The sequence below is a fragment of the Phasianus colchicus genome, chromosome 2, assembly GCF_987193195.1.
Source record: "Phasianus colchicus chromosome 2, bPhaCol1.hap1.1, whole genome shotgun sequence".
NCBI classification, from domain to species: Eukaryota; Metazoa; Chordata; class Aves; order Galliformes; family Phasianidae; genus Phasianus; species Phasianus colchicus.
Window position 1 is genome coordinate 42,493,364 of NC_143437.1, and position 27,637 is coordinate 42,521,000.

At 39.4% G+C, this 27,637-nt stretch overlaps 1 protein-coding gene across 1 annotated transcript in view; it reads left to right on the forward strand.

Annotated features, from left to right (window-relative positions):
- The first annotated feature begins 2,248 nt into the window (after nucleotides 1–2,248).
- Nucleotides 2,249–27,637, forward strand: part of RPS6KA2 (ribosomal protein S6 kinase A2) — a 155,968-nt gene continuing 130,579 nt past the window's right edge. Inside the window, exon 1 of the mRNA XM_090135532.1 lies at nucleotides 2,249–2,976. Within this exon, the coding sequence (XP_089991658.1) occupies nucleotides 2,878–2,976 (99 nt within the window). The 5' untranslated portion in view covers nucleotides 2,249–2,877. The remainder of the gene's footprint in view (nucleotides 2,977–27,637) is intronic.

Genomic DNA, 27,637 nt, shown 5'->3' on the forward strand with positions numbered 1-27,637 from the left:
AACCTCTTCACGTTTTTTGTTTTGAAACAAAGCTAAATTCCACATCCTAGTAGCATACAATGTGAATGCAACAGAAGAACAACTTGCTTTTCAAATCTGTTGTTGTGTTTAGTTTACGTGCTCATGTATTTTCTTTGATTTCTGTATTTGTATTCTTCAGTTTCTGCAACTCAGTTTCTTGTACAGTTTATAGCTGGAAGATGCACTCAGCAGTTGCTCTACTGCTCTCTTGTTCCATAGGTAAAGACTACCGTCCTGGCACTGATGATTATTAGTCCCTCTGTAGTTAATCCCTAAGCACCTGGTTGGAAGGAGCATGAGAAGGCAGGCAGATAATGCCTACTTCCGAGCCTGCACTTATGTTTTGGCAGGGATGTGAGAAGAGATTTGCTCCCAACCTGGGCAATGCTGTATGTGTTGCAGTGTAACCTTTAGCATCAAGCAACAGCTTCTACTCATTAACTGGATACTAGCAGATCATCTTCACCATATTTTTGGGTGCTAAAGAACTAAATTCTGAATGTAATAAATGGCTGCGTAGTCTCAGATGTTTTGATACATCTAATGGCATGTACTTGTATGTTAAAGCACTCTGTGCATCATAGAAAGTGAAGGCTGTGATAAACCTGCTAGCATAGGTAGTAGCAACCTCTCAACTACTATTGTTTTTTTTTTTTGTTATATATGGCAGTTCCGTATGTTTGGAGATGAGAAATGATCTTCTCTTCATGATGCTAGTGTCCTGGTGAGCCTCTGTTGTGTATCTGATGGGCAGGGAGCTACCCTGATCTTGTCCAATTGCTATTTAAAGCTGAAATGCCTTATCAGAATGAGAATGTGTGGCTCTGAAAAGCCTTTGTCAGTATGAAAGCACGGCTGAGTTAGGATGCTTCTTCTGCAGGCAGAGGGCAGGGCACAGACAGAGAGGTGCTGGTGAGAGCCCATGAGAGAGACAGGTGAGTGCCTCAGGCCCTTGCACCATTCAGTGCAGCTGCTGCAATTCGGTCACCACATGCAGGGTGCAATAAACTGCATCAGCTGATAATTTTGGTGCTGATGCAGCTTTACCAACAAAATTGCTTTTTACCTGCTTATTGCTTTTGGAAAGGGTTTATAGTGTACCCGTAAGTAGCTTAGCTCCTGCTGGACCGGCTGCCTTTACTCTCTTTAGCCAGAAGCTGGCACAGCTGTCATGGTAAAAGGCTTCTTGGTTTGGCTCAGCGCACACTGGGGCTGCACCCCAACAGTAGCACTGGGAGATACGCTCCTGTTGCCAAAACAGAGAATTAGAGAAGCAGTCTGAAGGAGGCAAATAGAGAAAGGGGCAAAGCAGATTGCTACTCTGCTGCATGTGCTGTACTGCAGTTATCTTAGGTGGGGGGAGGCAGCAGCGGTCAGGGCACAGAAGAGTCAGAGGCTACAGAAAATTGCAGGCTGAAGGTAGCCATTCAAACCTGACCTCTGTTTTGGGGAAACCGTAAATGCCAAACTATTCATTTACTTGTTTCTATTTTCTTGCTTTTCCAGGTACATAGATGACGTTTTTAAACAAAAGAGAGGGACAGAGCCTGTGAACAAAGCAGATAGTGACAGGCACAGCCAGCCAGCATGGTTCACAGCAGAGCCCAGACATGCAATTAAAGCAAAATCCAACCCTACTTAGAGCAGATCGACTGGAGTAGTATTGTCATTTAACCTCTGAGAGCTTTCTCAGGCTGTAGTGGTGTCAGCTCTCTCTGGGCTTATTTATCTCAGTCATTAATAAGTCATCAGAGCCATTCAATTTCCATATGGGGATATGAGAGAAAGGCATGTCTGGGTGCTCCTTGCTAGTCAGAAAAGAAAGGCTGCCAAGGGCGAGAAGCCCGAGCTGTGCACAGCAGGCAAAGATAGCTCTTTGGTCTCTGGATCACACTCAGATTCATTAGTTTCTGAATAAAGGCTGAAAAATGCATATATGGGGGGGGGGGGGGGGGGAGGAAATGCGGGTAGCTATAAGTCTGCACGCTTCCAGTATATAGTGAGCAGCTCAGAGCTGCAGCCTGTAAATAGATGCACATATTTAACCTCTGAGAAGGGCTGTAGCTGTCTGCTGGAGTATAATAAGAATAGTAATACTTACCATTTAGAGTGTGCTTTCTATTTTCAGAGCTGTGCCAGCATTAGGTATTTTAATGTAGCCTGGTGGGTAATCTAAGTTGGTGGGTCATGATAAGCTTTCTGATTTCAGAGTGGGGGAAGCACATCTGAACAAATCCCCTGAGTGAGAGGAGGCTGAGACCCTCCCTGTTCCGACTGCGGGTTCATGGCGTCCTCAGCCCTCTCCCTGGAGAGGCTCTGGTGCGGGAGCTCTTCTCTCACATCTGACCACTGGAGCCCTCGGTAATTATAGCGGCATTGAAATTCCGGGCTAAAAACAGAAGTGTAGCATGCGCCTGTTCCCCATGTGATTCGGAAACCAGGAAATCGAAGGAGTCTGGCTGAGAGGAGGGCAAAGCCATAGACACATCTAATATTTATCTCAAACCTGCTACGCCGGGGACTCGGAGCTGTCATCTACTGGAGCTGATTATGCATGCAGCAGCAGCGGAGCCTGATTGGGCGTAGTAGGACCTAAGGCGAGGGGGAGAGGGAGTGGGGAGAGAGTTGGGCTTGCAGCACCGAAATGTAAACAGTGGGAAGGCAGACGGAGCACAACGCCGGTGGGCGCCGAGCCGCGCACCTCTCGCCCGTTGCCCGCCGGGCTGGATGAGCAGGGGCAGGGCAGGCACGGCGGGCATCTCCTGCCTGTGGATATCCATCGGGGCTATCGGGATGCGCTAGCTTTCTCCAGCGCTGCAGCTCCGCCGTGCTCCGCACCGGAGCTCGGACGGGGCAATGGACATGAACATGAAGAAGTTCACGGTGCGACGGTTCTTTTCCGTCTATCTCCGCAAGAAGTCTCGGTCGAAGAGCTCCAGCCTAAGTAGATTTGAGGTAAAATCCGTGTTAACTTTGTTATATGCAGCGAATACCGTTATGTGCTGCTGGCAGAGATGAGAGAGATCGCCTGCGTTTGCTGACATGGTAAATAGTTAGAGGTGGTTTTTCCCTAAAGCTGCTGATGCTCACACCTGACGTTCTTTGTTTCCGTGTAATTCAGGGCTTTTCCTTGGGAGCCTTCAATATGTTGCATAATATATTTAGTGCGTTGCTAAGGATCCTTTTATCAGCCTGGCACAGGGGGAGGGAGCTGATTCAGGACATCATGAAGTTGTGGGAAATACTTACGGATTCACTTAAATTAGCACAGATGGCACCATGACTTGCAATAGCCTCATATTTTAATCTTCCTCCCCTGCAAACATATCATTACTTCTCAGTGCTAGATTTCCAAATAATTAATCAATTTACTAGTGTCTTGCATATCTATTGTATGCAAGATAGAGGTTTTCTTGCTTATTTTTCCATGGATTCTGGTTCTTACATAGATTCTTGCATACATCTTCTCTTCGTGCATCCCGTTTTTGTTGTTTTTTTGGTTTTTTTTTTTTTTTTTTTTTTTATTTAATTATCTTACTGTAAGAAGTTGTGTTCTTTAGAAGCAGGGGAGCAATGTCAAATTAAGCCTAAAATGGTTTGGCAGCATCAGGAGATAAAAAGCAGTTCAGGTCGGAGTTATTGGCAGATAGGAATGTGTGAATGGGGGAGAAGCAGGATTTCTGCCTCCCTTCCTTGAACCATTGTTCTCCAGCCCTATATTTGGAGCTGCAAACAGTCGGCAGGAAGTGAGATCAATCGAATAAATGTCAGTTTTATTTATGTTGTTCACTTTATCATTGCAGATGATCTGCAACCTCTGCATTAAAATAAAGGTGGATGGGGCCTGATTCTCCTTTGGCACACATTTGTTTTACACTGGTGTACTTCAGCTGACCTCCAAGGAGTTACTCTGATTTGCACCGGTATTCCCAGGAGGAGGATTAGTCTCATGCTGTGTGAATACATTTTAAAATGGTACTCCCTTAGTGTCCTATTTAAAGGAGTAGGTAATTGTCTAGACATAAAGTTCTTCATATGTCATTGCTTAAGCAGGACAGGAAAAAAAGCTGAGTTTGAAGCTGATCTTTTATTCTTAACTCTTTAAAATCAGTTTCCTTGAAAAACAATTAGGTAAGATGTACCTGACTTTGTTTCATTCGTTGGGAAGCTGCGCTATATATTTAAAACAACCAAATAACTGAAAGCTGCCATCAGTTGATCAAGCTCCCTCCTTTCACCAATCCTAACTGATTAAGGAAAAAGGGTTATGAACCCCCAATTGCAAAGTCTAGGCTGACAGAGATATTCCCTGTAACACATTGTAAATTGACCATGCTCCACAGAGCCAGCAGAAAGTAGAGTTTCTGAGTCGCATGAAGGAGTTCTTCTGTGACAGCTGAGGCTGCCAGTATCAGAGTGCAATGCTGGGAGGGGAGGAGGAGTTTTTGAGACAGTGGAGTCCTACCAGATCTCATAGCTTGTCATTCAACAATGCCATAGTTTGAGAGAAACAGCTTTCACCACGCTGAATGCTTAACTTGCTGAATAATTGATATTCAATAATTCAGTATCTATGGTATTGTTTTTCCTAAGGTGGGCTGTCCTACACCAAATTTATTTTCTAATCTTAAATAATTTTTAAGTAAGTTGCTTTGAGAAGCATCCTGATATGTGCCCTGCTGCACATGTAAGTTCAGAACATTGCATTTGCTTCTCCCCTTTCTCCCTTGACTTGGCAGTAATAACCAACTTTATGCAAAGTAACTCAGTGTTATAAAGCAACAGGGAATAGGGATTGTTCCAACCAGGAAGAAAAAGCAATTCATGAAATCTCTTCTGCTATTTTAAGTTTGAAAATCATCAGAAATTTTCCTACTTAGAGGGGGGAAAAACAAAACATGAACATCAAGCCCCCTCTGGGATTCCTATCCCTGAGTGCTTTTGTGTTTAAATTTGCAGCTAATCAGTGTTCTATAGCCAAATAGAAAGTGCAAAGAAGTCTACTAGTAGGTCGATTTTCAGAAGTCAGAATATTCTTCATCCCAGTCAGTACATATTTTACAGAGGCAATAAAAAGGCATGGATGATTACCTCATGGAGTGAGTAAATTAAAGGGAAGAAATTTGGAGATAACACATGTGGCATTGCTTTGCTTAGCTAATATACCAGGCAGAAGTTATGTGTTGGTAGACGACATTTGAAATTTGGAACAGGAATGCTATTTCTAAGCTGTGGAGTAGTTTTTTTTTTTTTAAGTGTTCTTTTTGAAGACTGATGGAAAGGGCTGAAGGCTTTAGGATAAATATTCCTGGATTCAATTAGTTGGAATTTTAAAAATACCACTGTAAGAGTAGATTCAAAATAATATCTGTTGTTAAAATAATAGGATCGGTTAATTTTTTTTACTGTAGTATTGCTTTAAATTGAGTTGCAATGAGCTTCATAACTTAGAGAACATGGATATAAAAGTAGAAAATGACTTGGCAAATCACAGCTTGTAGTTTGACCTTTCCTTAGTCATTTCATATGCCGATATAATTGCTGTACCTGAGACAACAAGATCATTACCCTGCGTAGATGGCTGAGTTTCACACAGTACTTCTAAAGAAGGCAGAGCACATCCTGATGAAGAAGATATTGCAAGGATTTTTGTTTCATCTTGACTAAAATGTATGCCATTTTGATTGTTCTGGGAAAAGTTGGCTGAAATTTGAACTTCTTTGGCTTCACTTTCAGGTTTCAGTTTGTTATTTTTCAATATGGCCTGCATTGCCCTTCATTTATAAGGCATCTAGTGATGTAATTTTATTAAATGCGCAGAGCCAAGTTCTACCCTTCTGCATGCACACAGAATTCTTATTGAAGTCAGCTGAAAATCCAGTGAAGTCAGTGGGAACTGCATGTGTGCATCCGAGAGAAGGGCTTTGTTTATGGTTCTTGCTGAGTGTTGATGAACATGAATGTGAAACCATCAGGAGAAAGTACACATAACATGGCTTACTAAAGACTTTGAGCCCCAGTAGAATGCATCTTACAGTGGTGAGCAATATTCCTTCATTCATAAATTGAAAGTTAACTATGCCATTTCAATAAGCTAGAGAAAAATCTAAGCATGCAAATAATTTGATTATATTTATTCCAGTATGCAGAAGCCTCTCTTTCTTTTTTTGTTTTTACTTTTTTTAAGGAAATGCCCAATTAAACATTGCCATTAATGCTTTTTGGAGATATTTTTACTTTTGCTCCGCTTGTGTATTTTTAAATCTTTATTCTTACTCCTTAATGCTTTTAATTCTTGTTTTGTCTTTCTGCTAATGGTGAATCTAAATTCTACTTGGTGTACGTATGGGGCTTAGAGTCCACCAGAGCTTTAAATTGATTTGAAGCCTAGTGTCTGTCATCACAGCCACCTGTGAGAGGTGAGACCTCTAGTTGGTGACTGGAATGTGGTCCTTTTTGGGTTCCAAAGCTGTTGCATAAGGAGTTGACACAAGACTATGAAGACAGGTAAGGAGTAATACAGCAGTACTGGCACTGGATTTATAATACTGCTACAAGAGATTTTCAGTTCTTATCTTCTTGAATTCTGATTTCCTGCTGGCTTAAGTTCCAGCAGCTTTAGGAAAGTGTTCAGTAAAAGCTGAACTAGACATCTCTGTGCACTAGGCTGGAACAATTCTTCTCTTGCAAGCACTTGTGAACTCTTCTACCCTTGTCCGGCAGTACCATTCTTCATCTGTAGTGCCTCTATTATTCTGCCTTCTCTTTTTTGCTTTTATAGATAACCATCTTTCAGTCAAGTATTAGAAAGAGGCAAGCTAGAGAACAAAGATGAGAATTAGCAGCCCAAGATGAACTCTGCAAGGTGCTAGTCCTGAAGTGGCTTTAGGACTTCTTTTTTCTTGGTAATTGTGATCTCTGCAATGTGTGTGTGTCCTTGCTACAGAAGTTACCAGAGCCATTGTAGTCCGACTTCTCCAGCTGCAGACAAGACTTTTATGGGGAAATGCTGCAATTCTTGTAATCTTGCATTGCCTGGCTGGGGGGAGGGAGAGCAAGGCAGGGGAATGAGAGCATGTAGTCCATCAAATAGAGTCACTTTGAGGAACCAGGAAATCTTACTTTTGAATTCATTCTTATGACTTGCTGTGTCATTACAGACAGACCTCTGTTCCCTATGCTCTCTGTTTGTAAGATGGAAATGATGATGACTGTTCAAATTCTTTAGCGTAAGTCTACCTATTTAAATTGGGTTTGGTAGTAAGAGAGTGCACATCTGTGTACACGTAATGAAGAAATGGCTCTTCCATTTCCCAAATACTTCTGACTTTGTTTCAAATAAACAGTATGCTGTACATCAGACCTGCTATGTGCTCCTCCCACCAAGTCTCAAATTAACAAAGCTGAGCAGCAGAAAAGGAAAATTAAATAGGTACACTACAGGAAGATCATAGAAAAAATAGGGCTGGGAGAGATCTAAAAAGCCTCATTCTGAACCTTCTCTCCTCCTCAGAAAACATCAGCTGTAGCTAAACCAAACACGTTTGTCTGATTGCTTCTTAAAGACTTCCCACAGTAAATGCCACATAGCATCCCTAAGAAGCATGTTTCACAATGTTATCCTTAGCGTCTGAGAGCTTTTCTAATGCTTAATATAGGTATTACTTATGGCAATTTAAGCCTGTGTCATCTTGTCCTACTCATTGCAACTGAGAGACAGATTGTGTTTTTTGCTTTGCAGCACAATTTTTATTCATTTAAATGTTTTTTAGGTCCCCTTTATCTGTCTTTGCAGTAAGGTGTGAAAAAAAAAAAAAAGGTTTTCCTCCTTCCTGAAAGTTAACTTGACCCTCACTATGAGAAAGATATCAAGGCCCTGGAGCCTGTCCAGAAAAGGGCAATGAAACTAGTTAAGGGTCTGGAGTACAAATCTCATAAGGAGTAGGTGAGGGAACTGAGATTGTTCAATCTGGAGCAGAGAAGGCTCAGGGGAGACTTAATTATTCTCTAAAACTTCCTGAAAGGAGGTTGTGGTGAGGGGGCCTCTTCCACATGACTATCAAGAGGACCAGGGGGAATGGCCTCAAGTTGTGCCATTTGGTTTGGAGATTCAGGTTGGACATTAGGAAAAATTTCTTCTCAGTAAGAGTGATCAGGCATTAGAACAAGCTGCCCGTGGAGGTGGTGGAGTTGCTGTTCTTAAAGGCATCTGAGAAATATTTAGAAGCTGTACTGAGGGACATGGTTTAGTGGGAAATACAGGTGGTATGTGGATGGTTGGGCTGGATGATCATGGAGGTTTTTTCCAACCTTGGTGATTCTGTGATCCTACAACTTTCAAGCATATGACCCTGTGCCAGTTTAAGCAGCATTGTTTGCATACAAAGGAAAGGAAGACCTTCCAATGCCTCTTTATTTTGAAGGACCCTATCTTGTCAAAGACCAATTCAGATTGTTACTTTATGCTCCATTTCCACCATGTAAGAATCTGCATGATGTCTTGGTCTGATGGTATTTGGCATGCAGTCCAGACATGATGAATCCTGTCCATGGACTCTGATGTCACATTGATTCTGATATGTCACATGATTCAATACAGGCTCTATTCACACAGCCAAGGTCCACGTTTGTTTGGACATAAAGCTGATTCCCTTTTGTAACACAAAATGTCTTCATTTGATAGTGAAATGGGTCCTGTATGATCAGCTGATAGACCGTGTGCTTGCATGCCTTATGTGGCTGGTGATAATAGAGCAGTATGGTGAGCACGTGTCGGGTTCTGACCATGAACACATGATAAAATGAATGAAAAGGGGAGGCCAGTGCTTCTCCACTGTCTTTGCAGCAGGTAATGCCTGAAATATGTGGGCATGGATGTTCAGGAGGACAAGATATCTGAACCCGCTGAACAGGTTGGAAGCAGTAGGTAGATGAGCCCCTGCCTAGCAGTAATTTGGAGTAAATTGATTTTATGCAAGTGGAAAATGTGTAATTTTGTTTTAGATCTTACCTCTCAACGTTATGTCCTGTGTGACCCTGTAGCACAAATAGTCTGTTTCATAGAACTGAATTCTCCTGTGCTTATTTTTATTATCAGTTGCATTTGAATTGTCTTTTTTCCTGCTAGTAACAGGAAAAGATTAGATTTTTTTGTGTGCTTTTTGCATTTGTGTCCTCACAAGGAACTGGAAAGGTTTGTCAAATAAAATAGAAATCTGAACAAAAAAACCCTTCTGTTTATTTACTAGTTATTCAAGTAGAACTACTTCTAATCTGAATATTTGCTAGCCAGTTCTTTTTGTTCACTTAGCAAGATTTGTAGGACCCCTTTTTGTGATGGTTCTGTAAAAGTATTTGATGTTAAGAATGACCTACTGTACTGCAGGGAAAGCAGCAGGTAGTACTGCAATCAGAAGTGTGTGTGATGCCATCAGCTCTTACCAGTTGTTTTTGCTTCTTGAAGAACAAAGTTGCAGGAAATGGAAAATAACTGAAACATTGAATCTATCTTCTAGCTCCTTGACTGACGATGTGTAAGGAAGAAAACGATGCATGTATTTTGGGTCTTTGCAGACAGCTAATATTCACAGAAAGGGAAGTACTTCCCAGGCTAGTGGTTTGGGATGTGAGCTCCCTCACCAGGGGTGTGCAAGGCATGGCTTTGGAAGACTGAAGGGAAACATGTGAGGGGAATTAGCTGTGAAATCTCTCACTGCATCTCGTGGTGTATTAATACTTGTGATCAATAAAATTACAGGATGTCTTGGGCTGGAACAGAAATTAAAGACCATCCAATTCCAACCTGCTGCTGTAAGCAAAGCTGCCACCCACCAGATCAGGCTGCCCTGGGCCCTGTCATCCCATCCAGCCTGGTTTTGAATGTCTCCAGAGATGTGGCATCCACAACCTCTCTGGGCAACCTGTGCCAGTGCTTCACCACCCTCTGAGTAAAAACTATCCTGCTAGCATCTAATCTAATGTCAGAATAAAGTTGTCTGAACTCTTTGCCATTGTTTTGAGAAATATTATGCATTTCAGAGTTTAAACTGTTTCAGTACGTGGGGTGTTACAATTTATCTAGCTTAAGCAAGCATCTGCTGCCTGTGGATTGATGTAATGTGTGGTCAAAGTTAGGCATGCAAGGACCCCTACTCCTGGCAGACCATGCAGTGGGGCTTGGTAGAATGTGTTCCCCTGGAGCTGTTGCCTGCTGGGACAGCAGCCTAGTGGCTGCCAATAAGGCAACTGGAGATTGTTTAATTGCCCTTAACGTTTCTTCCTCCTCCTTTGCTGTGGTACTGGTACCGTGTCTGTAGAACTGGGCGATCTAGGTTTGTGAACAGCCTGTATAAATTTGCTGAAACTGTTTGAAAATACTGCTAACATCAGCATTTTGGCAGAACTGCTTTCACTGTAGGATGCAGGAGAGCCTTGAGCCCTCCTCTAGCTGAACACCTAGTCTGCACAGGCTTCTGTGTGCAGTATACAGTGAATGAACAAGGTGGTCATAGTGAGAAGCATGTATTACAGAATGTGCTCTAAGACTTTGCCTTTCTGGCAAAAAAGATTTGTTCTTGGCATCTATCAATCCTGCCCATCCCAGGAGCTGGTACTTTGGTCCAACACTTTGACAGAGAAATAACCACTCTGGCTGTTCAATAAGAGGCCCAACACATTATATAATTTATATGCAAACTGGCAAGAACTGATAGAAGACATGAAAGAAAGCATCTGTAAGATGCATGTGATTACATAAGTAATTTTGCTGAAAAATAAGCAAAAAGCCTGGGTGACTATTTGTTTTTCTCAGTCAGGGAGTTTTTTTTTTTCCTTTAGTGGAAATTACTGTTTTTTTACTAGTGAGTAACAAAGAAAATCCCAAAGCTATTCAAGTCTTCTACACTTCCACACTGAGAGCAAGTCACAGACAAATTCTGTCACTCTGGCAGATATGTTTGTCTCTAACTTCTGCATCAGCATGTCTCCATGCCTTTCCTGCACAAGACAGTGTCAGTCTGTGACTAGAAAATGTCTGGGAGTGCAAGTGAATGTTGTAATTGTGTACATCTTAAAGTCATCTGTCTAAATATGCTAAAACCTGTTTACTTGCTAGTCTACACAATATCTACTTTAATTCTATATGATTATGCACTGCAATTCTAAGTAAACTGTGATTTGAAAGCAAGGCTTTATATTAGATTATTTCTATGAGGCAGTTAAAGTCCATTTCATATAACTGAACTTGAATTTTTGACTACTAAATGTGTGCAAATGTTAAATAGTATGTTTCAGAATTTTTTTTTTAATAACATTTCATTATGTTGAAAAGACCTGAGGCTTTTCCCTGGCAAGTAAAATCACTGGTCTTTTGAAATGAACTCAACATTTCACTGGATCAGTACTATCAAGATACCTAAACCAAGACATTTTCTAAATATGTACAATCATCATATAGTGTCAATACAAAAGAAATTGAAAGTGTTGGCATTTTCCAGCCAACATTTTGCAGAGCCTTAATTTGGAAAACTTTATGCATCTCTGAAGATGATGCAACTGTCCTTTTTTTCCAGATTCTCATACCACAGGGAGTTACCTTCTTCTTTGAATATGGAAACCAGTGAAATAGTCACAAGAGGAGAAGAAAGTGTTAGTTAATCTTAGCTCTTATTTCTTCATTCTGACTTTTTTCCCTGAAGTCCTGCTTCTAGAGGTGGAACTCCATGTTAAGAGTTAGTCAAGAAGTAGATGGAATCTGTGCCAATCCATACAGAAACAGTGCTGTGTTATGTAGAGTTAGGAAAGTCCTAGAGGAAGCATGTATCAGATAATGCTTTTCAGTCTCTGCACTGTTGCAAAGTTGTCTGGGTTTATGATGCCTGTCAGTCTGTGGTAATATAATTCACTGTCCTGGAAGTTTAAACAAAAAAAAATAAAACACTGTTGTATCATATTGCATTGAACAGCAATGCTAGGAAGGATGATGGGCAGCAGAACTTATGCCTGCACAGTATATGGAGATAGCATTTACTTACCTACTTCCCCCAGTTCCACCAGTGTAATTATAGCAGCACCCAGGAGTTTTCTTTTTCTTTCTCACTGTTGTCAGTGCCACTGATGCTACAGCATCCTGCTTTGCACAGTAGAGCAATTCAGTCTGTATTCACTTTTCTGTGATAACCATGTTCTGAAAATAAAACAACACATCTTATGCTATTTATTTCCTGATAGTATGAAATGAGTTTCTAGCAGTACTCTTAACAACAGGTAAGTGTAATCTTGCAGGCAAATTTATCTTTATTTCCCAGTTTGGAAAATCCACGTGGGACCTTAGGTTGAACACCATTAGCAGTAATGAGGACTGTTGCTTCCATCCAAAACATGCACTACCCGTAGTCAGCTGGAAGGTGATCATTTTATTCTGATTGACTTTTTGAAAATATTCTTTCAAAATATCAGGATAAAGTTCACAGGCCAATTGATACCATTCTATTGATACCATTCTATTAAAGGGTGTAAATATATTTAGAAAAATCATGGAGATGATGCAAGCTACCTGTTCTTTTCCTGCTTGGCTTAACGTTTTCTCATTCTGTAACAAGCTTATAAAAGAAGCCATAACAATCATTTGATTTATACTTGTATTTAAAGAAATGCTATAACAGGCAGACATCTGTAAAGCTGTAGCAGGAGTTGTTCTTGGATAGCTTTCTTTTCATGGAAGGTTTTTCCTAGGATTGTAAGGAAGGTCTTAAGTTTTGGACTTAATATCTGCATCTCTCTCATAATGCATGTTCAAATCAGTGGTTTAAAAATGTAATCATTTCTAATACAATCTTGGACATTTCAAAAAACAGCTTTTTGAAGAGCTTTATTTACAAAAAATGGGTCGGTCTTTTCCTCTCTTTACTGCTTGTTTCTTATTTATCTGTTTAGTTTTTTCTCCTGCTGCTTCTTTAGTGCATATCCATTCCTCCCCATTGTTTTCCACAGGCACAAATATCGGTGATTATAATCCACATCTAGGGAACTGTGGGCATGCCAAACAAAATTTAATGTGCTATACAGGCCACAGCCAAAGGAAAGCTTTCCCTTTTCCCCTTGCTTTTAAAATTCTTTTTGCTAGTGTGACATTTGTGGGATTGAGACAGAAAGAATAGTGTGGAACTCCTTGGAGTACTACTATAGTCTGCAAGCACTCCTTTATTTTTCTGGTGACCAGAATGTTATCACTGCCTGGGTATTTGTATCATCTCTTCAGGGAGGCATATCAACTCCAGTTTCCATCTTCCAGTTACTGAGGAAGAGAAATTAAGGCATTTTGCCTTCCTTTTATAATTCTTTCCTCTTGTCTTAAGGCTTTGCTTCCCTATTGTTTAAAAAAAAAAAAAAAAAAGTTGAGGACTTGGACATACTATGCACTGATGTGTAGACTCCCATGACTGAACTACAGAAATGCAGAGTCCCACACATGGAATACATACCCTAAATTATGGGCTCCTGGTATTGTGATACTCTCATTTTGCCTTCTCAGATGTTTCCTCTGTAAGGCAACCATTCCATTTTTTTTCCTTCTTCCAGTCATTCATCTGATTCAGCTTTTTTAATTTATGCTTTAGAATCAGACAATGGGAAGCACATATTTTTACTTTTCTTGCACTGACTCTGTTTTGGTACTTTCCACCCTCAATTTACTGAGGTAACTCGAGGGTCATCAATGAAAACAAAGCTTTGTGCTGGGAAGTGCTGAATCAGAGGACACACTCAGCTGAGTCTGGACAATGGCCAGCCAGATCCAAAGCAAATCCCAAATACAGTGCTTACTACATGTCTCAAATGTTGCTCTCATATGTGTAGTCTTTAACCTGTTTCTTTTCAAATGGCTCTACATTCTGACTCTCCGTAGCCAAAGTTCCTAGTGAGCCCACTTACAGCACAGGCTCTGAATGTATTGGTGAAGGTTTCATACCAATGACTTAGCTTCCAACTGAGCATGAACGTTTGTCTAGGATTTTAGCTCTACATACAGTACCATTTTTCACAGCACCATACTTAGTTTTTAAAGTAATTTCACTATGGTATCTACAGTAGCTATCTACATTATCATTTTGCTTTTAATGCTGACCTTTTCCTCTGGTATTCACCCTCTAGATTTTCTTTTGAACTTTGAATGAAAAACCTCAAAGTGAAAATCAGCTTTGGTCAGTTGTCATTTCAAGATGCGAGAATTCATGCAGAGCCTGATGGCCTTGTGTGGTTTCTGCACAGTCATCATCATCCATCTCAACTGGAAGACATAAGCTAGTTCATCTTGGGAATTTCATTACAGTTTTGAAGAAGCCTGCATTAGTTTATGTAATCACAGTTAAAAAAAAAAAATACAAAAAGAGAACAACACAAACTTCTATCTATAGTACAGTGTCCTGGTGACTAAGTGCTAATAGTCCTTTTAAATTTGCTATGCTTTAAAGCCTAAGACTCTCACAGTGCACACCTACCCAATTCAAAGCAAAATGAAAAGAAAATTCAAATTGCTGGTTTTGTTTGTTTTTGGAATCAGATCTGAATAGGAAGAAAACTTGTATTACTTTCATTGTGACACTAAACATGTTGGCAGAGTGGTGGTGGTGCTGATACAATAGCATTCATTCCACCTTGACAACACCTGAGGTCTATCAGTATGCATGGGCAATCTACCATCATTGTAACTACTTTTCAGCTCCCGTGCACCTGCCAGCTGGTAACATCAAGCTGCTTGTGAAAACTACACAAAATAAATATTGCCTTCTGGCTTTGGACTTTATGTGGGCCTTTTAAGTGGAAAATGGCAAGCTAATTCTGATTGAGTTGTATGTTGGAAATATTAACACATCTGCATCTGAAATCATATGTTCTGTACATATAGCTCCTATCTTGAGATTGTTAAATCTGGAAGTATATTCATGTAAAGATTTCATCTATCTTTTTTCATTACATACAGTGCAAGGAAGTGGATTTAGATCTTCTGAAGTTCCTGGTACACAAAAAGAGACCCATTCTACTGTGTGCAAACTGAAATGTCAGATATTTGTGGTGTTTCTCATTTACTTTTCTGAGACAGTAGTTTGTCCGTATGCTCTCTGTAGGTTATCTGAGGGGAGTTGCCTGTATGTGAGCACAGGAAATTACTGCAAATCTGAATTGTCAACTTAGATCCATTTTTAGTGAAGTGTTCTAAAGAAAAGAAACTTTATACTTTTTTTTTTTGTCTTTTCCACCCTATTGTCCATTTGCCTTTGAACCATTCTACATACATTTAACAGATGTAGACAGAAGAACAGTGTTACTAAGGACACAATGTTCATATAAGATTGATGAAAATAGGACGTTAGACAGTAGATCTTGCTAGTTCCATGAAATGAACTAGCAGTAAGGAGAAACAGTAAGGAGAAGTAAGAGTGGAAATATACTGTTTGGCCACTAAAGAAGCCAAGCAGAAAGGAAGGTGGCAGGACAGAGGAAGAGAATGTTATAAGAAACTGGGCTTCCTCATTATGCTGTTTACAAATAGTTTCTATGCTTCAAGGCCAGGAAGCAAGCTAGGATTATCTGTGAGGAGCATGTTTGGATTTGCTGCAGAAACAAGTGGATTAGTCTATTTACCTGTATAAATATTTAGGCTTAGAAATACTTATATCATGAAATTATTTATCGTAATAGTGTGGCCTTTTAGTACTGTTCTCCTATAATACAAAATAAGCATGCTCTTCCTTTTTAGCATTTCTGTTTCTAGTCTAATTGTTGAGGCAGAAGAAGTGATGAGCAGCAGTATTTTGTCAAGGTTATTGAGATGTTTTAAGGTAAGCAGCGTACAATATGGTGTGAGGTTGGTTGTTTTCTGGAATCTGGGAATCATCTTTGTTTTGAAGCATTGTTTGCTTGTTTTGAGCCTCTTATAGTATGGTATAATGGGGGGAAAAAAGAGGTATCTTAATATAGTATATGGAGAAAAGGATTTACAGAACTTAATATAAAATGACTGATTTATCAATGGAATTATTATAACATTTCTATAAATGTAAATAGAAGCATAAGCTGATAAAGTAAGAATATATTGGAGGAAAGAACCATAATGCATTATCTCACTAGATTTTAGAATACTTATTACAGAATTATAATTGAACATAAGCATTTGCTTGAAACATCCTGTCTTGCTTGCTGATGATGACATGAATAATTCATTTATCTGGATAAAAGTGGATATTTAGATGTCTAGTAAGAGAGGCTTTGGAGTGTATAACAGTGAGTCCTCAGGCTCTCTGGAGCAAACAAGCCTGGGAAGTATATTAGAATATTGTTTGTTTGTTTGTTTTACTTGTTCTGACTTTGCAGTAATTATTACAATGTGTTATTTCAAACTTCTGTTGGACAGGGCCATACTTACACATGACCAGGTTGTTTAGATAGTTTGATGTCTCATATTTTCATGCTGAATAATCATGTGGGTCAACATAGAGAATTTTGACATTTTCTGATAGTTGTGTCAAGAGCAAGGCAAGATTTCTGCATGGTTAGACTGTAGAATTTCTAAATTTTTTCAGTCGAGCCCTGATTGTATAACTGTGTCCCACAATCTGGAATTAAAACTGACTTGTTTTGTACAGTCTTCTTACCTTTTGCCTCTGAACTGCAGGTGAGACATTTGCACAGGAGAGACAGAGTGACATAGGCTTTACACTAACCAACAGGCACATCCTGTTGTTGGACACTATTCTATAATTTGCAATGAGGAGTATGTAAGCAAATAATGCCTAGAGCTACTTTTACTCCTTTTTAGGACAAATTTTGAGCAAGATTCATATTATATAATATATAAGGAATACCTTGTAATTAGTCATATTTTATGTGTATGTACATAGGAATTTATATGAATTATGCATGTAACAATGTGACTTCATATAGTAATGCAGTTTTTCTGTGGAAAATGCTACTAAGAGGATTAGAATTTGATCTCATAATACCATATACAACCTCTTATTGACTCAGAGCAGAGGTTTGTTTAGTTCTGCTTGACACCAAACAGATTAGCAGCTCAGGTTTCTGCTGCTGACATTCCTTTCAGACTGAAAATTACTGCAAAGTTCACTTCTATTTTTAATTCATGGAAATATCTCCTCATAAATAGTGCTGTATAATTTATTCTTAAAATTGTTTCTCTCTTTCAGGATCAACACTCCTCCTAAAGCAATTTTCAGGGCATGACTAAACGATTTCTGACCTTGTTCCTTCCCTTTTGTTCTCATGATCCAGCTATATTTCTAGATCATCTCCTGTCCTCACAGGTGTAGGCTTTTCCCTTTTGGTCTTTAAGAGGTTCTTCCGGCCACTGAAAATTGCTGCTGATGAAATCATCTTTTTGCTGGTTGCTTTGGATGTATCTTCTGTTCTACTATACCTTGTAGGAATAAAGACCAGCTGAAGCCCATCCTGTATGCTAAACAACTTCCCTCTGTGTGTTTAAATATCATATAAACAGCCATTCCTGTCACTAACTGAAGCAAACAAACTCAGAAGAGCAGTCACTGCAAGTGCAATTTCCCAGAAATTTCTGTGATTTTTCTGTTGCCATCATTTCCAATCTGCAGCAATTCCCATTCTCCGTTCTTCTGGTGTCATGCCAAAAGCTGTAGAACCTCTTGGTCAGATTTTATTTGTTAGTCATTGAGAACAGAACCTTATTCCTACTTTCATCCTAAATACTGTTATCACCATTACAGAGCCATTTTCTAACCTGCATCATTCACCATCTACTAGTGATACAACACCTAGCAAAATGTAATGTGAAATCCCCAGTGGAATACACTTGTGGAACTTTTAGATCTGTGATATTTTACAGTTCCTTGAGCTTCTGCTTTTGTAGGAAGTCATATCAGGGAAGCCAGTGATTTGTACCCAATGTTTGCCCTTAGCTGCTCATGCTGCCAATGCATTTATTGGCATAAAGACTAGGAAAGTTATTGGTGGTGTATGATAATCAAGACTATTTACATGACTATGATGGAAGAACTGTGGAACAAATACAGACATTTCTTTTTATTCAAATCATGTATTTGTATGTTTGCCAGTGAAGTTCCCGATTTCTCAGTGGTAAATAACACTTACAGGAGAGTACCTCTGCTATCGATCTTCCTTAGCGTTAGTATCAGTATTTCACAACCAAACCCTCTCTACATCTTGTGTTCATCAGCTAATAATTACTGGAATAAACTTGAAGATGGGGAATGTCTGTGTGTTTGCTATGCAAATGTCACTCTGGTCAGATAGAGTCTCCCCACTGCATGCACACTAGGATTCAGATCTTCGTCTCACCTTGATGGCCCCAGGTGTTCTCATTGGTCCTGATTCCTAATGTGTGGCAGTCAGCTTTCTCATTGGTCACTCTTGTAAACTTCTTGAGAACCAGCTTTATGCTTAATACTCCTCTGCTGAAGTGCTGCGTTTCAAGTGTCTGACCAACCAACACTGAATTCCCCAGCAGTCCTTAAGTTCCCCTTTTCAAGTTTTTGTTGTGTATACATCCTGGATTCACATTTGAGATTTCTGGTAGTTTGAGTAAAAGGACAGATATTGTCAGCTTTCCAAACCCAATTTTTTTTGTTATCTTACCATTAAAAAAAAAAATACATGGTGTCAGAAAATAAAAAGTGTGCATATGTTTCCTTGCTGTGCTTAGGTGTTCTTTGGCTTTGATCAGGTTACTTTAATGGGTTTTGTGGATTTATATTCAGATCTCTGTTTCTGATTAATCATAGGGAAAAGTTTTATATCCTACCCAATCCTGTATGCCTTCTCATCCCGATTACTCTTCTGAAAGGATACGTGTTCTAACCACATTGTTTTTCTTCCTGACTAGTCACATTCAACAATATTGCTCTCTGGAGGGATGTGTAAACAGGAAAACAACTAAATATAGATCAGAGAAAGAAAAGGAGTAGAATGCAACAGTGTGCATAGAGAGAAGTGCTTAGACAGATGGTGTAGGGACTAGAGGAAATCTGGAGAGAAAGAAGGAGACTTGAGAATGAACAACAGAGATGAAAAAAATCAGATTTACCCATGGTGGTACTAGTTCACAAGGGAAAGGAAGTGAATGGAACATCTCTCTGTTCCCTGGAGCAGCCTATAATAAACTGAGTTACCATGAACAGAGAACAGAGGCTGAAACAGAATTGAAACATTGTTTGCTTGTAAGTATTTGCCCTCTTGGTCACAAGCTGGTCAGCAGAATGCCCTGGGGTGCTGCAACTTGCTCCTGCTGATTATCTGCGTTTGTGGTAGGGAAGTGAGTCTCCCTATTGAACAGAACAGGAACATCTGATGGAATGGAAAATCATGGGAAGTTTAGCAAGATACTGCTTCAAACATCATCCTGCTTTGGACTCCTAATATTTTCAGTTTGGTTCCCTTCTGTTGTACTAACAGGACTAACCCTGAGCAGCCCAAGGCACTCCCAACAACAGGAAGTGAAGGAGAGCCCTTCACCTACATTTCTCATTTGCAAACCCCCTGGCACTAGCCATCACGTTTCTTGCCAGAAACAGCATAGGACAGCATACATTGAACGTGGCCATTCACTTGCACACACACACACACCAGGACCATCTGCAGTTAGGTTACCACTCTGCACAGCCCTTGAATGGCGTGAATGATGATTCTGATGGCTGGAGCCTTGGATCATTTATGGAAGACTCTCAGGGATCTGGGCAAATTAGGGTTGGATTCAAAACCTCCTGGTTGTTCTTTCTGCACTCAGGTGGTGTCTATTCCAAGTATAGGTCGTCTTTCTCTTTCCCAGCATCTTTCCAACAGTTCTGCCTGTAGCATGGGGGTTGGAACTAGATGAGCTTAAAGGTCTCTTCCAACCCAAACCATTCTATGATTCTATGGTCTGTACAGGCCAAACATCTGGTTGTTGATGACTTCTTCCTGAAATTATGATGACATAAGTTTTTTTTTTTCATATTGCAGAGTAATTTTACATTGCTTTGGTTTCTCTTCTCTGTTTACCTTCAAGTACTCATATTTCTTCTTTAGAAACACATTTTGGAAAAAATATACTGATAACAAATATCCATCACATCCCATTTAACGTTTAGAAATACTGTTCATTCTGTCTTTTATTCTTTAAATGAGACGTATATTCATCTGAGACAAGTTTTACTCTTGCTTGAGCAAACATGAGAAAAATAAGAGAAAACTAGAGAAGCTGGAAAAGGTATGGTTTTCTGGAAATGAAGAAAGCACATGGACAATGATATTATGAAAAACCATTTACATTACAATGAATGATTCAGCTATAACTTTTAAAATTACTTTAAACTTAGAAAATTATTTTGCTTTTTTTTTTTTTTTAAATAAATAGAACACTGTTATAAGTCTGTTATTCATTTGGTAATAGAATGTTACATCATCTTGGATGAGACTGCATTTCATGTACACAAGTCTTTGAAGGATTGAATTAAGGTTCTTTGTGCTTCACTATTTTACTGGTGTACCTTAAGTTTCAGATTTTCAGAAAGTGATCATAATATACATACTAAAGAGATTTACTGGATTTAGCCATTATATAATTAAAATAATATATCTTGCAGCGAGTAATTCAAGCCAGTCTCCAGTCTTGTATGTGAGTCAATGAAGCTCTGTACATGCTTAGTCTTAAAAGGTCTTTTAACCCTTGAAACATTCGTACAATTACTGATAATATAGTATGAACATACTGCTGGTCCATTATAGCTAAGGGCTGCTACATCTTCCCATTTGTCCAATGGCTTTTTTTTTTTTTTTTTTTTCAATCAGTGAAGGTATCTGAGATAGAATTTAGTCACATTAGTGTTTGTTGTGATGATGAATATTCTTAACAGCACTGCTCATTATATGTGTCTGACCCGTGTTAGGCAAGGATTAACGAGAATGTAAAGGGTTAAGAGTTTGTAGAGTATTTTGTGATCTCTCTAAGCCAAATTAAGCTTATTGTTATGCATTGCAAATTGTATTTTTGGAGCTCTATGCGTCAGCTTATATTCTTATAAGTCTGTAATATCTTATGCAACTTTAAATATTGTATGTTTATGTGAGACTGTAATTCAAATGAACAATCAGTTTTAGCCTTTAGTTTCTATACCTAATGCAAATGTACAGTGCTGCAGATTTTCCACTGCCCTCCTCTGCTTTTATCAGTTCTGGCTTCTGATGCAGCTTCTTGCTGCAGTCCCTTACCTGTGCTCCTAATAACTCATTTCATAGGTTCTAATATATGTCCTCAGCTGGGAATCAGTAGGCACCCCAGGCTGACTCCCTTGATCTGTGGCATGACCCTTGGGCACTCTGAAGAAGAGGCTGAGATGTGAGGGGGGAACGAGGAATTACAAACTCTTTTCTTTTTAAGACATTTTGCCACAGCAGAGGTGTAAGAGAAGAGAAGAAGCGAGCTTTCAGTTCAGTCGAGAAGCCTATTCATAGACTAGGACTGCTTTATGTTGGTACCAGTAGTTAAGAACAGGATGTTGCTGTGCTACTGCATTGACTGGAGAAACGGAAAATGCCCTGAGGGCTTTATATGTAGTGCATGAGGTTGACAGGCTGGGATTAGGAGTGTGAGGGGCTGCAGCAGCAGAAGTTCAGCACAACTCAAAACTGTCAGAGATGTGGTGCTGCTTGCTTTGCTGTGGTTATGTTGGAAGAGAGGAAGGCTTCCTCAGGAATAAATCCAAAATGAGAAGAGAAGGGAGAAGAGAAGAAAGTGGTAGGAGGAAAGGAGGCCCAGTGAAGTACAAGGAAGAGAAACAAGAGCAGAGAGGGTCAGAGTGAACAATGTAAAAGGATGAGCAACTTGCAGAAGCATACAGGGTTCTGTATATGTAGGGAAGAACAAAACAAGAACACCACCATAACCTTGTTCTGAGTGTTCCGGCAGCTGTTGCTGCCAACTGGTTTTATACTCTGCATGTCTTGGTCCCCACCTCTGTTCTCCCCAAGGTGCATTGTAGTGAATCACAACTGGTAATTACCGCTGTAGATGCAGAGTTTGTGCTGAGGAAAGCTAATACCTTTTGGTGTTTAGTTTTGTTTGGAAATCCTACAACAAATAGCTACTTCACAGATCATCCTTTTTTCTTGTATAGCTATGCTGGGAAAGTCCAGCAATGAACATGCAGCTTGAACCAGTGGCGTTCCAGAGGAATGCATTAAACATCTTCCTTAAAGAGGGAAGCAAAACGAACAGAACTGGGGCTTGTCCAAGTTACATCTATGTACCAGGCATCTTTTCTTTTTTAGTGGTCACAAATGACAAACCTAGGACAGCAAAAGCTTACTGTTTTAGACCAAGCCTAAAACACCAGTGACATAAGCCAGCAAACTTCGCGTCTCATTTTCAATACTCATTTCAATGTCTTTTCCAAGTTAATTTTGCTGTTTTGTAGCTCTCAGCAGAGCATCGCTGGCAGACTGCCATTTAAGATTTTAGTAGCCTTACTAAAAGAAAAAATCTACCCTTTACAACATAAACTGCATTGTCATTGGGCTACAACAATGATGTAGAAAACAGCACCAACATGATGTTAGTAGGTTGTTATCCACATGTTTTTTTCCAGATCAAGTTTTTATTATTATGTTTTTAACAAAAAGTTAATCTTAAAATATCACTTGCACTTCACTTTTTACACAATTCATGCATTTCCTAAGCTTAAAAATGAAAGCAAGTCAATAGATATGATTTAATGTTATATATATATATATATATTTTACTATCAGACTTCACTGTGTTAATTTTGTTAGATGAAATGGGTCCAGAGACTTAAATGTTTGTTTGCTAAGGCCATTAGCTATTGAGAATACATAGCCCATGTCAGTTTCTCCAAAATTGCTGTGTTGATACGTATAGAGAAGTGAGAGAAACATTTCTGTGGCTCTATTGCTATAAAGAATCAAAGACATGAAAAAAACCTAATTCTGTATTTAACTCTTCAGTAATGGTATCACTTACTACAATTACTGCCATAGCTCTAAAAAGTAATGCTATTCCTTTCCAAATGAGTTCTACTTAGTTAAAAATATGTTGCAGTATCACTTCACTTGATGGCATGCTTAAGCAGGGCCTTCAATATAGTATTTAGGTCTGAATTTGAAATTGTAACATACATTTTCAGGATGTAAGCTAGTGTTACTTACTGAGACAAGGCTCCATTTAATGTGGAACATAAAAGCAATACTGTAGAGTGTAGTGAAAGATTAAGCTTAAGGTTTAGCTATTAAAACTTAGTTCCAAAGACTTGAGTTCCTGGACCGATGTGATGACCTGCTAGATTGAGTTTCCATCCAAAAGGAGCTTTTTGTTTGCTCTTGTGTTTGTGTAAACTGTATAAAATAGCAATAGCAACCTACAGATGCATGCATGCTCCCAGTCCTGAGCTTACAATGCATGTGAATTTCCAGCTGGATGGAAGTCAATAAGCATGTGATAGTAAATTAAATCTTGGTAACAAATAACATTCCAAAATACGACTTGGAAGAATAAGTTATTTTTCTGAGCATGAGATATACACAGAAGATCAATTTTCTATTGGAATTATATATGGCAGTGTTCCAATGGCTGTTTTTCACTGGGCTACCCAGGCAAATGATTCAGGGTTGGCATGTGAGCTGGCTGCTGTAAACACTATGGGCTATGTTCTTCCAGACTAGAATGTGAAAAACTGGGAACCTTTTCCAAGAGCTTTTAGTGAGCTGTGTTTCTCTGAGCTCTAACTCTGTAGAGTCATAGGATCTATCAAGTCACCTGAGCTAAGCATTAACATGGAGAAGTCTAAGAGTAACACACAGCGCACTTATGTGAACAAGTAAATATTCAGCTGTGGGGTGCTAGTTTTGCCAACAGTTAATGTGAAAGCCTAATGCATCCTCTTTCTGATAGTTTTGTCCCCTCACTGTTGACAGGATGTAGTAAAAATAACCTCCAGCCTATAGATATCTAAACAGTGAAACTAGGATACAACTTTGGGAGGAGGAGTGCTACCCCCGGACTATTTATTACTACTAAGCAGCAGCAGGAGGCAAACTAGTTTCAGTTCATTTAGCTTAGTAAAAAAAAAGAAAAAGAAAAAGAAAAAGAAAAAAAGACTCTCTCCTGAGATTAGGAAGTAATTTCTTCCTTATTTTGTTTTCAGAGAATACTTCGAGATACAGTAATATACTTTCCCCTTGAGGAGTCATGTAGTTTGTTTAAAATTTCCATAGTAATCTATACACAGTTCAGAAATTTATCTTGCAAACCTGAAGAGTTGCTGAATGAACTCCAACATGGAGGAAGTTATGGAATTTCATGTTGTACTTGGAACAAATATGACTGTTTCCAGTTACAATGGCTGATTAAAAGCTGTAGATCTTAATAGGTATGAAAAATAATATCTCAGCAATAGATGAGTTAGTCCTTGTTTATCTTATAAAGCAAGGTAGAAATGAGTATCTGTACTTCATGGCAGAGAGTGAGATTCTGCTTTCTGAAATACATTTCCTGTACCTGTCTTTCTGGAATTAATTTATTCTAATGCCCCTTGTTGCATTTTTGTTCCATGCACTGAGCCTTTATGCCAGAATGTCAGGAATTCCTTTGCCTTTTTATTTGGCCATGGCATGAAAAATAAGCAAAGTTGTGGTAGAACAGTTTTACTTAGTCAGTTTCCACAACTTACCCTTGTGATTTGCAGCTGAGGTCTTTGGCCTTCTCCCACCATCATGGTCCATGAGAGTTTTGTGACAGGCTATTATTAAGGGATATGCAGGGTATCTCTTCTGTTGGAGACATGGGAGCTGTAGTTCTGCACCCACTACATTTGTTGGAAGGATTCCAGGAAAGGTAGCAAAAGTGTTGAAATGTGGCCATGTGCAATACATTTTGAGCACTGAATGATAAAGGCAAAACAGCTTCTTTACCCATCTTATTGTAAAGTTTGATATAACCTAAGTGAAATATATCATCTGAACTGTATTCTTTTTGGTGAGTGGGTAGCAGATAGGGAATCTATTTTCCTATGAAAAGCAATGTGTGACCTTGTAGTGCTATTTACATGCTTATTATTAATGATATAAACTATTATGTACTAGGAAAAGAATGTGAATGTTACCACTGTATTTGTCGTACAAATCATAGTTGCTAGACAAGTCCAGGCAAAGACCTCAATGCTTATGAATAATACAGTACTGTGTACTTTAGTTGTGATTGACTCTGCAAAAATTTTGACTACTTCAGTGAAGTGAATAAGCTTCCTCTTAAGTAATGCTTTTTGGCACTCAGAAGCAAAGGATTGTTGGCCTGCATATCCTGTAGCTCTTTTTTCTCACCACCACCTACTATTCTGAATTGTTTTTTGTTGTTGATCGCAGACAATCTTCTCTGATTTTTCTTTTTCCCCTACTACTTTCTGCATGGTCTCTTGTGCATTCCCTGCTCTCCTGTCCCTTCCCATTGGGAAACTGTGTCTTTGATTAGAACAAAAAAATTCTATATTGCAAAGAGACATACAGTGTTAACCCAAGGAGGACACCGATGTGAAATGCAAGCTTTTTATCATCCATGAGTCACTAGCTATGACTGCCAGTAAGATGCAGTTGAGGGGAGCAAAATTATTTGAGGGCCTGTTTCAGGAATACCAGCAACCGCAAGCCAGAATGCTCCCGTCATCAATTCCTCTTACAAATTAGTTCATGTTACAAGACTGAAGAAATACAGAGTATCCACCTGACTGTGTCTAGGCCCTAAAGCCTATCCCCAGCCATGGCTTGCCATACAACTGAAGGACTGTAGGTGGCAGGAAATTTCAGGAGCTCTCCTTGATCAATGATTGATGAGGTTCCAGTAGGCGCACAAACTGGTCTTAAGCCTCCTGAGATTCTTTTTCTGGCAAGATAATAGATAATGAGAGCTGAAGAATTTATTTTGGCAATAATACAGTAATTTTAATGTAAATGAGATTGAATTTTGGAAGCAGCTAAAAAAAAAGAGCTTGACAGAAGGGATTTACTTCTTGATGTTGGATACCAGTGTTCCTTATTTCTTCCTTTTCTAGTCATTCAAGGTGATTCCTGCAGCATGTGTCAAACGTGCCTCTAAGGGCGTGGCTGGTAAATTATATTTTTATGAAGCGTCCTCCTACTCTTCTGCTATGCTCAGGTAGAAGAACGGGTACAAACTGTGATGAAAAAGCAGTCTAAAAAACCATTAAGTGTGAGTTAGAGATGGTGTTCTTCCACTTCATGCCCTCTGGCAACTCCTTTTATAGCTCAGGCTTTTCACCCAGGAGCACTTCCTCTCCTGTTCTCAAGTGCTTTGCAGTAGTCCCTCCTTTGACACTCAAAAGTGAAGTTCCCTTAGGTGATTATGAGGAAGGAATCCAAGTCATGGACTTCTTCATGTCTTCTACCTTAAGAAAAAGTAACTAGATTAAGGTGCAAAAATTTCAATGAAAACAATGCCAATTACAATGATAGTAATTCTGATTGATAAGTTCTTTTGCTAAATGCTCCACTTATAACTTTTAGTGCACTCTGTAATTTCCTGAAGGGAGGTTGTGATGAGGAGGGGTTTGGCCTCTTCCCCCAGGCAACAAACAGGACACAAGGAAATGGCCACAAGTTGTACCAGAGGAGGTTTAGATTAGACATAAGGAAGAACTTTTTCTCTCAGAGAGTGGTCAGGCACTGGAATGGCCTGCCAAGGGAGGTGGTGGAGTCGCCGTCCTTGGCGGTGTTCAAGAGGCGTCTGTATGGGGAGCTACGAGATATGGGTTAGTAGCTTGTGGTAGCAATGGTAATGGTTGGAGAATTGGACTAGATGATCTTGCAGGTCCTTTCCAACCTTGTGATTCTATGATTCTAACCGCAAGTATTAAAAATCAGATTTTGAGTTCAAAAAACTAACCCTAAAAATATATTTAGGAGTACCTGAGTTCTGTAACGGCCAGCTATTCTCTGCAAGCATTTACTTATTTACTCCTCTGACTCGAAACATACTTTTCCTCAGACGTAATTGTCACAAATAATTCAATGCAGGGATTCATTTAGCAGATGTAAACTTGAAGATTTTCATCGTTAATATGTCCCATTATTTTTCTTTGTGTTTTTCTTCTTCTGTCCTTTTCTGGAGAACTGCAATCCAGAAGAATCATTTTTATTGAATTTTTGGAATGACACATCACATCCAACTGCCTCCCAGCATGTTGGCTGTAATAGACATGTGAGTAGTTGCACTATTCAAAACTGCTATGACAGAATGACATACTTTAATGTGTCACTTGGGAAATCTGAAAAGGACAGGAGTCTGTAGAGCAAGAAGTCGAGGATCTTAAAAGGAGTACCTTTAGGCCTGTTCTTTGAAGGAGTGGGTGGAAATGTAACTATTAAAATGTTTGCAAATATAGAACATTCCTATTCTTGCAATTTCCTTTCCGTTCTTCATCTCTTTCTTGGGATATTTTCTTATCCCCATCTTTGTAACACCCTTTACATCTGGAGTTGCCATCTGGCTGTTAGAAGAAAGGAGAAACTGACAGTTGTTTTATGTGCAGGTACTAGATGAACAAAAGCA